Source organism: Rhinatrema bivittatum, chromosome 1 (assembly GCF_901001135.1).
Source record: "Rhinatrema bivittatum chromosome 1, aRhiBiv1.1, whole genome shotgun sequence".
NCBI classification, from domain to species: Eukaryota; Metazoa; Chordata; class Amphibia; order Gymnophiona; family Rhinatrematidae; genus Rhinatrema; species Rhinatrema bivittatum.
In genome coordinates, this window is record NC_042615.1 from 300,891,374 (window position 1) to 300,905,745 (window position 14,372).

Here is a 14,372-nt window from a genome sequence, read left to right on the forward strand (position 1 = left end):
AGTGTTAAGGACAAAGGATTCTAAGTTGTATCGATTGTCGAGTCGCACTCCTAAGTCTCTGACTGAGGGGGAGTGGTTGATGAATGATTTAGCGAATTGGGATGCTCTTTGGGAGTTGATGAGTGTGTGGTTTTCGTCAGGCGAGATGATGAGGATTTCAGTTTTATTTGAGATGAGGATAAGGTTCAAGCTGGAAAGCAGAGTATTGATTGACTGTAGGCAATTGTTCCAGTGTGCCCAGGTTTTTTGCAGGGATTTGGTGATAGGAAGGAGTATTTGAACGTCATCGGCGAAAATGTAGTACTTTAGTTTGAGGCTGGAGAGTAGGTGGCAAAGTGGTAGCAGATAAATGTTAAAAAGTGTGGGGGAGAGTGATGATCCTTGTGGGACTCCTCGGATTGATTTGATTGGGAGTGATTCTTTGTTATTGATCTTAACCTTGTAGAATCTATTCTCCAGGAACGATTGGAACCAGCTATGTGCTTCTCCTTGAATTCCTATATCAGCTACAGCTAGCCATTCCAGTAGGATGGCATGATTAACCGTGTCGAATGCTGCAGAAAGGTCGAGAAGGGCGAGAAGGTAAGGTTGTTTTCTTTCAAGATTGAGAAGGATGGTGTCGGAAAGCGAAGATAGTAATTCTTCCGTATTTTGCGACTTCCTGAATCCGAACTGGAAAAGGGAGAGTATGTTGTTCTCCTCCAGGTACTCAGACAGTTTTGTTTACGAGTCTTTCCATCACTCTTGAGATCAAGGGAAGGTTAGCTATTGGACGGAAGTTTGCAGGGTCATCTGTTGAAAGGTTAGGTTTTTTTAGTAAGAGTTTTAGGATAGCTATTTTAAGTTGTTCTGGAACCTTTCCTTGAGTTAAAGAGCAGTTAATGATGTCCGCTAATGCTTTGGATATGGTGTTTGGAATGGAGAGTAGGAGATTGGAGGGTATTGCGTCTAATGGATGCGAGGACGGTTTGAGCTTTTTGAGGATGATTTTGATTTCCATTGAGGAAGGTGACTCGAAAGATGATAAGTTGAACTTCTTGGATGGTGTTGAGGAGCTAGAGGGCAGTGTTGACGGCTGTATGATTGAGATAGGCTTGAGGAGGTTGGTTATCTTCTCATCAAAGTAAATGGCTAATTCCGTGGCTTTGTTGGAAGCTTGCTCATTGGGGATGGTAGGTGGTGAAGGTTTTGTAAGTGATGTTACAACTGAGAATAATGCTTTGGGGTCGAATGAGAAGTTGTGAATTTTTTTTGCAAAAAAGTATTTTTTGGCTTTGAGGATGGCCATCCTGTATGTATTAAGGTGGGCTTTGTAGTTTAACGTTGTGACGGTGGAGGGAGATTTGCGCCAGCTGATTTCTTTTTTCCGAAGTTCTTGTTTGAGCGTTTTAAGTTCCGGAGTGTACCACGGATGCCTATTAGCTTGAGGTGGTTTCAAGGATTTAGTGATGATGGGGCAGGATAGATCTGCGACCTCACTTGTTATTTTGAGCCACGAATTAATAGCTGAGGGAGCGTCGGTGAGATCCAGTCGTTCGAGCTCTTTGGTGAGCAGTTAGCTAAGTTGGTCTGTGGGGCAGTGTTTCCTGTATTGTATAGTGGTTGCCGGGTAGATAGGATGAGGCTGGTCTTTAATTTGAAGTTCAGTAGAGATGATGTGATGGTCTGACCATGGTACAGGGACGCAAGTTGGGCTAGTGGCCGAGGATAGACCATCGTTGAGAAAAATCAGGTCTAGTGTGTGTCCCGCTTTGTGCGTGGGACCTTTGACGATCTGGTTGAAGCATAAGTGGTTGAGGGCTGTGAGTAGGATGTCGCAGTTATGTGATAGACGGGGGATGTTTACATGGAGGTTAAAGTCTCCCATTAAGATAGCCGGTTTGTCCCGCTTGAAGTGTTTAGCTGTAAATTCAATTAATGGTGAGGGATCTGTGTCTAGGGTTCCAGGTGGTGAGTAAACCAGAGCGATTTGGAGATGGTTCGAATTGAATAGGGCGATTTCGATGTTGTTTATTTTGGTAGATAGTTGTAACGAAAGTCCAAGACCCTTTTTTGTAGCTAGCATGAGACCTCCTCCCCTTTTTTTGATTCTGGGGATAGAATGAATGTCATAGAGGTGGTTGGGGAGCTGGTTTAGTAAAACTGTGTTTGTAGGTTTCAGCCACGTTTCAGTGATGGCGCAAATGTCAGGGTTGTTGTTTGTCAGGTGGTCGTTGAGAAGGTGCATTTTTTTTGTGATCGATTGGGCTTTGAATGGGGTTAGTGTGAATAGAGTGAAGCCTAGCAATTGGGAGATAGGTGATATCATGATTGGGATCAGTCTCTGGTGTCGAATGCCTAGAATCCTGTGTTTGTTAGTCGTGAACTTGGGAGTATAGTGAATTGTGGGTATGGGTAGTGAGAGCATTTGATGTGCTGGAGTTGTGTCTACTATTGCTCGAGGGGTGACCAGAGCTGGCGAGGGTGTACTCGGGTAGTGAGGAAGGGAGAGCTGGAACTAACTCCTAGGGTGAAGCTAGTAAGCTACGTTTTAGACTAGAAAACATATAGATTTGTTGTCTTTGAAACAGCTCCTTTTAATTTGACCCATTATTGTTCCACCTCACCCATTACCTCACAGTTTTTCTCCAGTAACATCCCCTTCTTGAGAAAGTCCGTATTTTTGAAATTCAAAACTCTGATCTTCCTGTGATTTCTCTGTATCTTATTTGTGATATAAAAACCATACTGTCTGATGATCACTGGTGCTCAGGTGGGCACCTACCTGGCCATTAGAGACATTATCCCCAATTGTGAGCACTAGATCAAGTATCACACCCTCCATTGTGGATTCCATTACCATTTGTTTGAGCAGAGCTCCTTGAAGGGCATTCACTATGACTCTACTTCTTGCAGATTACACAGAAGGGATACTCCAGTCCACATCTGGCACGCCTCCCTTCTTTCCCACCTTTTGGATGTCTGCAACCAGATCTCTGTCCAGTTCTTCTGTTTGGGTCAGAGACCTGTAGACCACCCCCATGTAAATGGAAACACCATCCTCTTTTTTTTAGGACAGTCCATAATTATTCTTTCCTACCCCATATCCCTTGCATTTCAGTTGCTTAGATATTGTTTTTGACATCTGGTAGGTATTCCTACTGGCTGAGGATTCTGGAAAGCATTTAACTTTTGTGTCCCCATCAAAATTATTTCCCAGTTTGGTTCCTCTGATGACCAAGTCTCTCAGCAGAAGTAGCTTCCTTTTATGACCCCCATTTAAATATTCAATCTCGAGCCCAGGAGAAGTGCTGGGTGTGCTTTAGGAAAGTGGGTGCTCAACACTGAGCGCCCGTTTTCCACACTGATTTTTTGCATCAGCCCCATTATGATAAGCAGGAAATCATGGGGAAATAGAAGTCTACTATGAAATGAGATATCTAAATTCCTCCAACCCTTTTGCATACTTTATCCTTTTTTCCCCCTTCTGTTCCTCCTTATGCTTTTTCCTTCCATCGTTCTCATCCTGCTGCACTATGCAATTTTGGAAAAAAAAATCTGTGGTAAATTTTCTCTTTTATTCTTCTTTGTCATCCATTCTCTAAGCTTTCTTCCTTGCTAATCTATCTTCACAACCCCCTTTCTGTTGCACTGGTGGTGGACCCTTGGCCCGAGGTGGGGTTGTCACTACTTGCAGGGCAAACCCTACTGGTCTCCACCATCGGAAGGCGGAGCAGACTAGGAGACGGAGGCCAACTGGAGCTTCGCCAATACCAGCCCTCATTCCCCGCAGTTTGAACCCTTGGGTGCCAGGGCTCCGTGTGACGACTCCCGGTAGATGAAAAGCAAGGGTTCATCAGGCACCAGCAGAGGTATCAGAGGACTGAGGTCTGTCTGGACAAGGCAGGGATCCAGAGACCTGGACGCCGACAGGAACAGGGCAAGACAGGAGGCGCCCAGGTAGAGGTAGGCCAAAGCCTGAAAGGCTGAGTCCGAGGGATACTGTAGACAAGATCAAGGCAAGCTGGAGACAGGGCAGGCGGCTGAGCAAGCAAGGTACTAGGAAGCAGAGCAAGGGTCAAAGCCAGAGGATCAGTCCAAGCGTAGTCCAACGAAGCAGGGGACAAAGCCAAAGGATCAGTCCAAGCATAGTCCAACGAAGCAGGGGTCAAAGCCAGAGGATCAGTCCAGGTGTAGTCCAACGAAGCAGGGGTCAAGGCCAGAGGATCAGTCCAGGTGTAGTCCAACGAAGCAGGGGTCAAGGCCAGAGGATCAGTCCAGGTGTAGTCCAACGAAGCAGGGGTCAAAGCCAAAGGATCAGTCCAAGGGAACAAGGAGGAGACCAAGGAGTAAACAGGAACAGGAACCAGGATCGGAGTCAGGAGCAAGAACCAGGAACAGAGTCTGGAGCAGGAACCAGGAACAGAATCAGGAGCAGGAACCAGGAACGATGGGCAACGAGCACACGAGCAATCGTGGAGACCTGTTGCCACGGCAGGGAACAAGTGGCTGGGCCCTGCCTTAAATAATAAGGCCCAGTGATGTCATCATCCGGGGCCACAGGCTATTTTCCCACCGCGGACCCTTTAAAAGGACGGGAGTTGCGCGCACACCTAAGCCAGGGCTCAGAGGAGGCAGGATGGCGGCGTCTCTCCGTGGCCCATGCGGGGAGGCCCACCGGGTGCAGGGAGGACCTGCAGGAGTCAGAAGCAGCAGAGGAGGCTGCAGGCACTCGAGGGCGGAGGTGGCTGCCCACTACTGCGAGTGAAGATGATCTGAAACTGGCAGCTGGGTTCCCGGGGTGAGTAGGCCTGGACCGCGGACGGGATGCATAACACTTTCTACTGATTTTTCCTCCTCCCCTGTCTTCCTTATGTTCAGAAACTTCCGTATTCTCACTGCTTAGTACTGACATGAATGCTGTTCTTGTCTTGTACTGTGCCCCCAGAGAGCTGTAAGATTTTATTTATATTCTGCCTTTCAGGCACTTCAAAGTGGATTACATTCAGGTACTGAAGGTATTTCCCTATCCCCAGAGAGCTTAAAATCTAACTGTGAGATGCATCAAGCCACGATAGAGCTCTTAACAAGTGTTACACAGCGTATATTGCACGATATACACTGTTTAGTGCAGTGGTTCTCAACCTTTCTAATGCCGTGACCCCGTAATACAGTTCCTCATGTTGCGGTGACCCCTCGCCCTGCCCTCGCCCTGCGAGGGCGGGACGAGGGCAGGATGAGGGTGGGGCTTTGGTCATATGGGGGCGGGGTTATGGATGGGGTTGGATTTTAGTGCATACTTATTTATTATGACATTTATAAACAGAACCACCATTCCTCATAAAACAATAAAATTAAGAAACATAAAGCATCAGTTATAATAGTAAAACCATACTAATTAAAGAATATTTTAAAATTACTGATAAATAGAATTTCTATTAATTAAAATCATATACATTTTTATAATTTCCCAAACACCAATAAAATATTTCAAAACAGCACATATATCAAATAACACACAATAATTAAAACTAATAAGGATTTTAAAAAGCCCCTGCTGTCCATACATGGGAGCTCTTGATTTCCAGTCACCCTGATATTGTCGAGGATTAGGAGGTTATCCTCTCTCTCTCACACATACTCTCACATGTCCATTCTCTCTCATACATACACTGTCACATACATACACATTCATGCTCTTATACCCACCATAACCTCTCGCTCTCACAGACACTGATACACTCTCAGGGTGTAAGACACTCTCCCCCCCCCCACTCACACACACTCTTACTTCCCTGGATTTTCTCATACACACTCATGCTCTCACTCTTACTGGCTCCCTCACAACCTCAGAGCCTCTCAGATAAAACTCTATGCAGCAGAAATAATGCTGAATGTTGAGAATTGTGTTATGCCGACTAATCTGGAAAATGCACTAATTTCTACATGAGTCATAATGAATCAGTCCTCAGCTGCAGGCTTCAATTGATTATCCTGGCTCCCTTTAATTTAATGTTTGCCAAATACAGTTCATGTGTAACAGCAATCCTAATTCTCCACCAGATCAAGCTGATTTCACATCCCACTTCATACTTTGTCACCTCCAGCTGAGTCAAACAATTAATCTAATTACTGCCACTGCTGCCACGTGGCTATTGGGGAGGCGCCGATTGCTGCTATTGGCACTGAAGCCCATTCTGCTGCCTCCTCTGTGCAGGCCCCATGGGCTTCCAGTTCCTCTATGCTGATCTCGTACATTGTGAGATCCGCCATAGAGAAAGTGCTACTCTTGCACATTCCCAAAGATTACATGTACCAATCAGTAAAAAGTAATTTATTTTTTTTTTACATCTGCTTCCCTTTATTTTTTTGCCATTTCCTTTTATATTGCCTTTTTTTCTGTTTCTTTTCTCTCCACCTGTCTTCTTCCCTCAAACACACAGTCAGGTTCTCATTCTCACATGCATTTCTCTCACACACACACAGGATCTCACTGTCACATGCTCTTTCTGTCATGCAATCATTCATACACACAGTCTCTCACTGGCACAGGCTGTCTGAGTCTCACACACAGGCTCTCTCACACCCCCACATGCTGCCTTGCTCAAGCACAGGCTCTCACTGTCACATGCTGTCTCTTTCACACACACAGAGGCTCTCACATGCTGTCTCTGCAAACACACATAGTCTCTCAATTCACTCTCACACACAATCTCTCAACTCATCTCATACTCGCACACACCTCTCTCTCACCTCTGGGCCTCTTCTTTACGGGTTGCCACAGGATGGGATCTGCAGCAGCCCTAGTCTTCCCGCCCCGCTGCTCCTCTTCTGCACGCGGCTGACGCGCCTCCTCCTTCCTGCCCGTGCGGCTCCGGCAACATTTGTCTTCCGGGGCAGGGCGGGCAGGAAGTACCGTATTTTTCGCTCCATAAGACGCACCTAGGATTCAGAGGGGGAAAATTTAAAAAAAAAAAAAATTGTGCTAAACCGGCTCTGCGTCTGGGCGTCTTATGGAGCAAATTAGGGGAGTGCATAGCTTTTTTTTTTCTCCCCATTTTGTTTTCGGGTCTGGGGAGGGCCATTTCGGTCCACTCCCCAGATCAGAAAACTTTTTTCTCTGGGAACCCTCCCCCCCCAAAAAAAAAACCCCATCCCACACTTTAAATTAACAACCCCCACCCTCCTGACTCCCCCAAGACCTGCTGACTTAATTTACCACAACCCCCACCCTCCTGACCCCCCCAAGACCTGCCGACTTAATTTACCGCACCCCCCCACCCTCCTGACCCCCCCAAGACCTGCCGACTTAATTTACCAGTAACCCCCCACCCTCCTGACCCCCCCAAGACCTGCCGACTTAATTTACCGTAACCCCCCACCCTCCTGACCCCCCCAAGACCTGCCGACTTAATTTACCGCACCCCCCCACCCTCCTGACCACCCCCCAAGACCTGCCAACTTAATTTACCGTAACCCCCCACCCTCCTGACCCCCCCAAGACCTGCCAAACGTCCCTGGTGGTCCAGCGGGGGTCCACGAGCGGTCCGGGAACGATCTACTGGGCGAGGGCCGTCGGCTGCCAGTAATCAAAATGGCGCCGATGGCCCTTTGCCCTCACTATGTCACTGAGACCGACCAATAGCAGCGGTCGGTCCCAGTGACATAGACGCGCTCCCTTTTGGGGTTGGAGGAGGCAGGTCTCCAGCTTCGCCCCGCCTCCCCGCAGCAGCCGCGGCCCGGCAAAAAACCCCAACGGCCCGGTACTGGTCTGCGGACCGGGCTGTTGGGGTCGGTCCGCAGACCAGTTTTGGTCGAACGACCAAAACACAGGCGACCCCTGTGTTTTGGTCGTTCGACCCCCGCCGGGGTCGCGACCCCCAGGTTGAGAACCGCTGGTTTAGTGTTTATTGCAGCAATTTGGCGTCATATACACGAATATTTGCATGGCCCTGTCCAGATTCCCTCCCTTATTGCAATGAGCGGAACTGCATGCAATTTGCATACATTGATTTTGTAAATCCATGCAAATAAGTTCATTCATAGGCAATTCCATGTTAATAATTTATCGTAGCTGACCTAGAAAGTTGTCAACTCTAATAAATTAACAACATCCCCTGGGGAGTCAGTAATCTACTGCGGGAGACCCAGGACCCTAACATATGCCCAGAGGCTCCCATGGTTGATTTCAAGAGCAATGTAAATAAATTAAAATCACCCGCTTAGTGCATCTAGGTGTAAGTTTGTACTGAAGCAATGGAGGGTGAAGGTCACAAGGAACAGCAGTGGGATTTGAATCATGGCTTCCCTGGTTTGCAGTCCACTGCTCTAACCATTAGGCTATTCCTCAAGATGAGCTAAACTGCAGTGGCAGCAGCACTGGATAAGGCTAGGGCCCCAGTAATAGTAGAATTTGAATACTATAGTAGGCCAAAAGGGCTGCACAGGTGCCATCCAGTTTATGCAATATGGTGCACATTCAAACACACAAATGGTTATTACATTTCTTGTTGTCTGTGCTTTTGAAATGCTATAAAAATACATAGAATGCCATTATTTTAATGCTTCCAGTTAAGTCCTTGGGTTTGACATTTTGAAGGATGCACTTCCTGATAGTTACCTGAGGCTCTCCCCCTGTCAGAATCTTCAGATGACTGGTTACCCGCTTGGATTTCTTACTGATGGAATGAATATTCAGTTTGGAAAGTTTGTCTTTGAGAGATTCATCTTCATCGTTCCTCCGGTATTTCAGCACTGGAGAACATTACAAGATAAATTTAGTCCCCATGTAACAGATTAGTATCCATGGCAGCGATAAGCAAATCTATTCAGATTTACACTATATGGTCTACATCTCAGAACTCAACTTACCCCATTCGTACGCAATAACAGGATGAGAAGCTGTGAAAAAATAGAGGTAGAATGCTCCAAAAAACCCCCAATGTAGTTGAGGAAGCTTATTGGGGAGCTGGCAAACAATATAAGGTATAATGCAAATTAAACTAACCTTCCACTTTGGGATATTTTATTCTGATGGTTGTAAGGTATGACCTGCTGTAAGGTAATACTACTAACCCAGATCAAAGTTCTCATTTCAGCATCAGCTTTCTTGTAACCTTTTAAACATCTGCTGATCGCTGGACAAGTAGGGCACAATTATTGTCCTTCTTTGCCAAAATCCACAATGATAAGAATAAAATAATCCAAATACTCAAGAAGTAAAAAATGAGTAAAGTTTAATTACACATCCCATAAAACAACAAGGTCCATCCCTTCCTGGCAGGGACGGCCAACTCTGGATCTCAGGAGCCACAGTCAGGTCTGATTTTCAGGATGTCCACAATTAATAAGCATGAGATAGATTTGCATACAATAGAGGTAGTGCATACAAATCTATATTATGCATATTTATTTATTTGCATTTATCACTTGCCTTTTTTTTAATATGAAATTCACTATCGATAACCCGAAAACCAGGCCTGTTTATGGCTCTTGAGGACCTGAATTGGCCACCCCTAGTCTAAGGGATGACTGAAACATTATTTATTGGATCTGTAACTAAACTTTATTACATTTTTTTTCTTGCATCCTCAAACTATTTTTTTGTCCATCTCTAGCTTGGTTCATCAATGGTCCTAGACAAACAAGGAAGCAGATATTTAAAAAAAAAAAAAAAAAAGCTGAGTACCTAAATTCAGATGCCTATTTTCAGTCCTACATAGGAACCTCCCCTATAAGTCAGCTCCCTGAACTGTGTTCCCTCAAGCTATCCTCAGCTAAATCTCTGGAATTTAGTCCTGGAATCACAGCTGCAGGCTGAGCTGTGTCTATTCCAGCTCCTACTTCTAGTTTGCCCCACTTACTGCCTGCAGATTCTGCTCCAGGCTCAGCCCTCTCTTTCTGTTCCCTGTAGACTTAAAGGTCAATTTTAAAAGCCCGGCACATACCAAAACAAGGAGATACATGAATATGTTGGGCCAGCGCACACCGAGCAGATTTGAAAAGGTGCCCGCATACACACATATCTCCCGCTGCGCGTAAATCCATTTTTCCAAAAAAGGGGCAGGGCGAGGGCGTGGTTGGGGGCAGGGCATGGGCATTTTTGGATTTCACTTTAAATTTATCGCATAAATACTTAGTTGCACAAACACGCACCAGGGTCATGCAAGTTTATTTCTGATATGGATGGTGTGTAAGTCATAGAAGAAGAAAAAAATTAAACAGATGAGTATGGTTTTAAAAGCCAAGGTTAACAGGGTAAAAGGAGGCTAATAAACTAGGAAGGTTTGAATGTCCTATCCCTTGCCTGGGCAAACTGGGAACAAACTGGGATTTCTGGTAATGGCGTCGGTGTGCGTCTATTAAAATCCCTCCGCTTACGGGGTAGGAGCGGCATTTGCGCGTAGCCAGGTTATTTTATAACATGTGCGCATATACGCACGTATGTTATAAAATAGCTGCGTCCCTGGGCACAGGCCGAAATATGTGTGCACATGTGCACCCGCGTGCCAGTTTGAAAGTTACCGTCTTTCTGAGGAAGTGGAGGAGGGTGAGTATGGCGCAAATGCTCTACTCCATTCTCCAGCCCCTTTCCTCCTGTTCCCTGCAGGCTTTGTGAAGGGGAGTGGCTGCAGCAATAAACAGCGGGGCCTATGTAATAAGGTTCACTTACCAGAGTGCACAGTTTAAGCCCTCAGTTGTGTGCACATTTTTGATGTGCAAACCTTATTCCCAATGAAGAAAGAAGTTTTACGCATAAAATAATGTGAGTGTAAAACTGTACATATCGGTTAGTGCACTCTCATGGAAAACCTATGCTAATGAAGTCAATTAGCTATTATTCCCCAGTGCAGAGAGGTGTGCAGTCCAAATTCCTGTTGTATCACTTCACCTCCTGTTCAAAGGTGGAGTGAAATTTGCTTACTCCATCTCTGAAGGAAGTTAAATTTCCAAATTGGCAAATTATAATTTGGAAATCATGTTATGTGCATATAAAAGATGTTTTTATGCACATAAAAGATGTTATGGGGCAGATTTTAAAATCTGCACGCGCGGGGTACATTTGTGTGCGCTACCCAGCGCGCACAAATGTACACCCAATTTTATAACATGGGCACACTGCCGCGAGCATGTTATAAAATCTGGGGTCGGCGCGCACAAGGGGGTGACACTTGTGCACGCCGAGCCCTAGTGGAGCCCCGATGGCTTTCCCCGTTCCCTCCAAGGCCACTCCGAAATCAGAGCGTCCTCGGAGGGAACTTTTCTTCCACTCCCCCCAACCTTCCCCTCCCTTCCCCTACCTTGTTTTCAATAGTTACGCGTGCCGGTCAGCTGCCGGTGCGCCATCCCCAGCACAGCCGCTGTGCCGGAGGCCTTGGTCCTGCCCCTGGACTGCCCCTGGACCGGTGCCCCGCCCATGACCCTGCCCCCTTCCCACCTCTTTTTCAAAGCCCCGGGACATATGTGCATCCCGGGGCGCGCGCAGGAGCAGGTTTTCGGGGTTACGTGCGTAAGTTACGCGCGTAACCCTTTGAAAATCTGCCCCTATGTGCACAAATCTGTTTTATGTGCACACAACATATGATGACCACTACCCTGGGTTGTTTTGTTTTTTTTTATGGATTTGGATCTAGACCAGTTCTGCTTCTGCTCCAAATGCCTCTTCCCTTGAGTCCAGTTCAGAGTCAGTGCCCTCTATGTCAATGTCAGAGCTGCTGGACTGAGACTGGTTCCATCCTGTTCTGTCCATTTTCTTCCCGGATTGTGCCTGGTGCTTCCTCCTCTTTCCACCAGAATAAGCAGAACAAGATTGTGCTGTAAGCTCCTTTCCCCTCTCGCCACTAGATTTAGCAGAAGTGGACGGGTGTTTCTTCCCCTTCCTTTCCTGTCCCCTCCTGAAACCCATAGGCAGCAGCTGCAGGAGGTGGCATGGAACTACTGCTTATGCTTTTTCACCTAAAACCTATGCCAATGGAATCCCAAGGTGGTGCTAGAGTCCTTGCACCAGCAAATTCAGGACAGTAACGCGAAGAGGGCCAAGAAGGTGATGGAGTCAGCTTGGGACAGAAAGAGGCTCTCCCTTCCCTGAATTAAAATGTGCAAATTAAAGCACAATTTAATTTGAGTTTGTGTGCATTTCAAGTCAGAGCACTAAGCTCCAAATGCATTAGCATATTATTAGCTTACTGCATCAGGAGCTAATATTTATTTAGCACTGTGTTAAGAAACTGTACTGATTTTCAGCACACTGTTTTAATGCATGACTTATTACATCGGACCCAGAGAGTCTTGAGTTTTCTATTGTATCCTCAGATATCTGGCAATTGATATAAATTGCTGGAATTTCCAGATGAAATCCAGAGTTCCCAGGTATGTTCATTTTCCTACATTCAGAATCCTAACAAGCAGGCCGATACAGTAAAGTCCGCGGGAGAGCGGACGAACACCCGCTCTCCCAGCGCACGCACCGGCCCTTCGCCAGTGCGCGTGATTCTCTATTTAAATTAGGTGACGCGGTAGATCCGGGTAAAAGGAGGCGCTAGGGACACTAGCGCGTCCCTAATGCCTCCTTTTTGACAGGAGCGGCGGCTGTCAGCGGGTTTGACAGCCGAAGCTCAATTTTGCCGGCATCGGTTCTCGAGCTCGCTGACAGCCACGGGCTTGGAAACCGGACGCCGGCAAAATTGAGCGTCCGGTTTTCGGCCCGACAGCTGCGGGCCGAATTTAAATTTTTTTTTTTTTTTGCTTTTTTTACTTTTCGGGACCTCGGACTTAATATCGCCATGATATTAAGTCGGAGGGTGCACAGAAAAGCAGTTTTTACTGTTTTTCTGTGCACTTTCCCGGCGCCGGAAGAAATTAGCGCCGACCCAAAGGTCGGCGCTAATTTCTGAAAGTGAAATGTGCGGCTTGGCTGCACATTTTACTTTCTGTATCCCGCGCGCATACCTAATAGGGCCATCAACATGCATTTGCATGTTGAGGGCGCTATTAGGTGCCGCTGGTTGGACGCGTGTTTTCCTCCCCTTACTGAATAAGGGGTAAGGGAAAACACGCAACCATGAGCAGGCTAACAGTTCGCTCCATCGGAGCGCACTGTACTGTATCGGCCTGAAGGTCTTTTATCATGTTGCGTTAGGGCCTTAACAATAGTGTTAAGGCCCTAACACACGCGATAATAGAGATGTGAATCTGAATCGGTTCTGATTCCGGTTCCGATTCACATGTGGGGTTTTTTTTCATCGGGCCCGATCGCGGTTTTGTTTATCGGCTGTGCCCGAGCCGATAAACAAAAAACCCACCCCAACCCTTTAAAACTAATCACTTAGCTTCCCCCACCCTCCCGATCCCCCCAAAAACGTTTTACAGCTACCTGGTGGTCCAGTGGGGGTCCTAGGAGCGATCTCCCGCTCCCGGGCCGTCGGCTGCCACTAATCAAAATGGCGCTGATGGCCCTTTGCCCTTACCATGTGACAGGGTATCCGTGCCATTGGCCGGACCCTGTCACATGGTAGGAGCACTGGATGGCCGGCACCATCTTGTGCTCCTACCATGTGACAGGGGCTGACCAATGGCACCGGTAGCCCCTGTGACATAGTAAGGGCAAAGGCTATCGACGCCATTTTGATTACTGGCAGACGATGGCCCGAGTGCAGGAGATCGCTCTCAGACCCCCGCTGGACCACCAGGGGCTTTTGGCAAGTCTTGAGGGACCCTCCTGACTTGCGACTATGCTGGACAAAATTATTTTGGGATGTTGCAGAATAGAAGATGTTTAATAAATAAATAGTCACTCAATTTTTAGGATTTGGAGTGAAGGAACCTTACATGGAGGGAGTAAATCCATTCATTAAGAGTAATAAACGTCGCATGATCATGTTTTTGGGTAAAAGTGGGGTAAGAATATTTTACTTGCTTTACATTTTACATGTGCTATAGATCATATCAGCCCAAGAAGAGGAATGTTTGTGATCTTTAAGGGTAGCTGTTAATGGACAGCCCCCCAGCACGGATGTGCGGGAGCCTCAAATAACCAGGCGCCCGATGTACCTGTGTTGGCAGCCACCCCTGCCGCACCAACGGCTTGCCTCCGGTTGGAGGGGGGAAGGGTCACACCCCCTTCCCCTCCACGTGGTGCCTGGAATGGTGCTGGCATCAAGCTGCTGGCATCGAAGGGTACTGCGGCACGGTGGCGCCTCTTATGACATGACACCCAGCCACTTGGCCCAGAGTTAGGTGCAGCAAAGTCATCACAATGTGCCCCGACACCGAGGCACCTGATTGGCCTGGGCAGCACGTGACATGACTTCAGGGTGGGGGGGGGGGGGGGGCAGCTGGCAGGCACTTTAAATCCTGCCGGCTTCCCATGGTCCGGCCTCTTTCCCTCGTCCCCT

The 14,372-nt window shown here is 47.1% G+C and overlaps 1 protein-coding gene across 2 annotated transcripts in view; it reads right to left on the reverse strand.

Annotated features, from left to right (window-relative positions):
• Nucleotides 1-14,372, reverse strand: part of ARHGEF38 (Rho guanine nucleotide exchange factor 38) — a 205,664-nt gene that overhangs the window by 46,655 nt on the left and 144,637 nt on the right. For both annotated transcript variants that reach the window (XM_029596932.1, XM_029596928.1), the window contains one exon: nt 8,600-8,733. In XM_029596932.1, the coding sequence (XP_029452792.1) occupies nt 8,600-8,733 (134 nt within the window). The remainder of the gene's footprint in view (nt 1-8,599; nt 8,734-14,372) is intronic.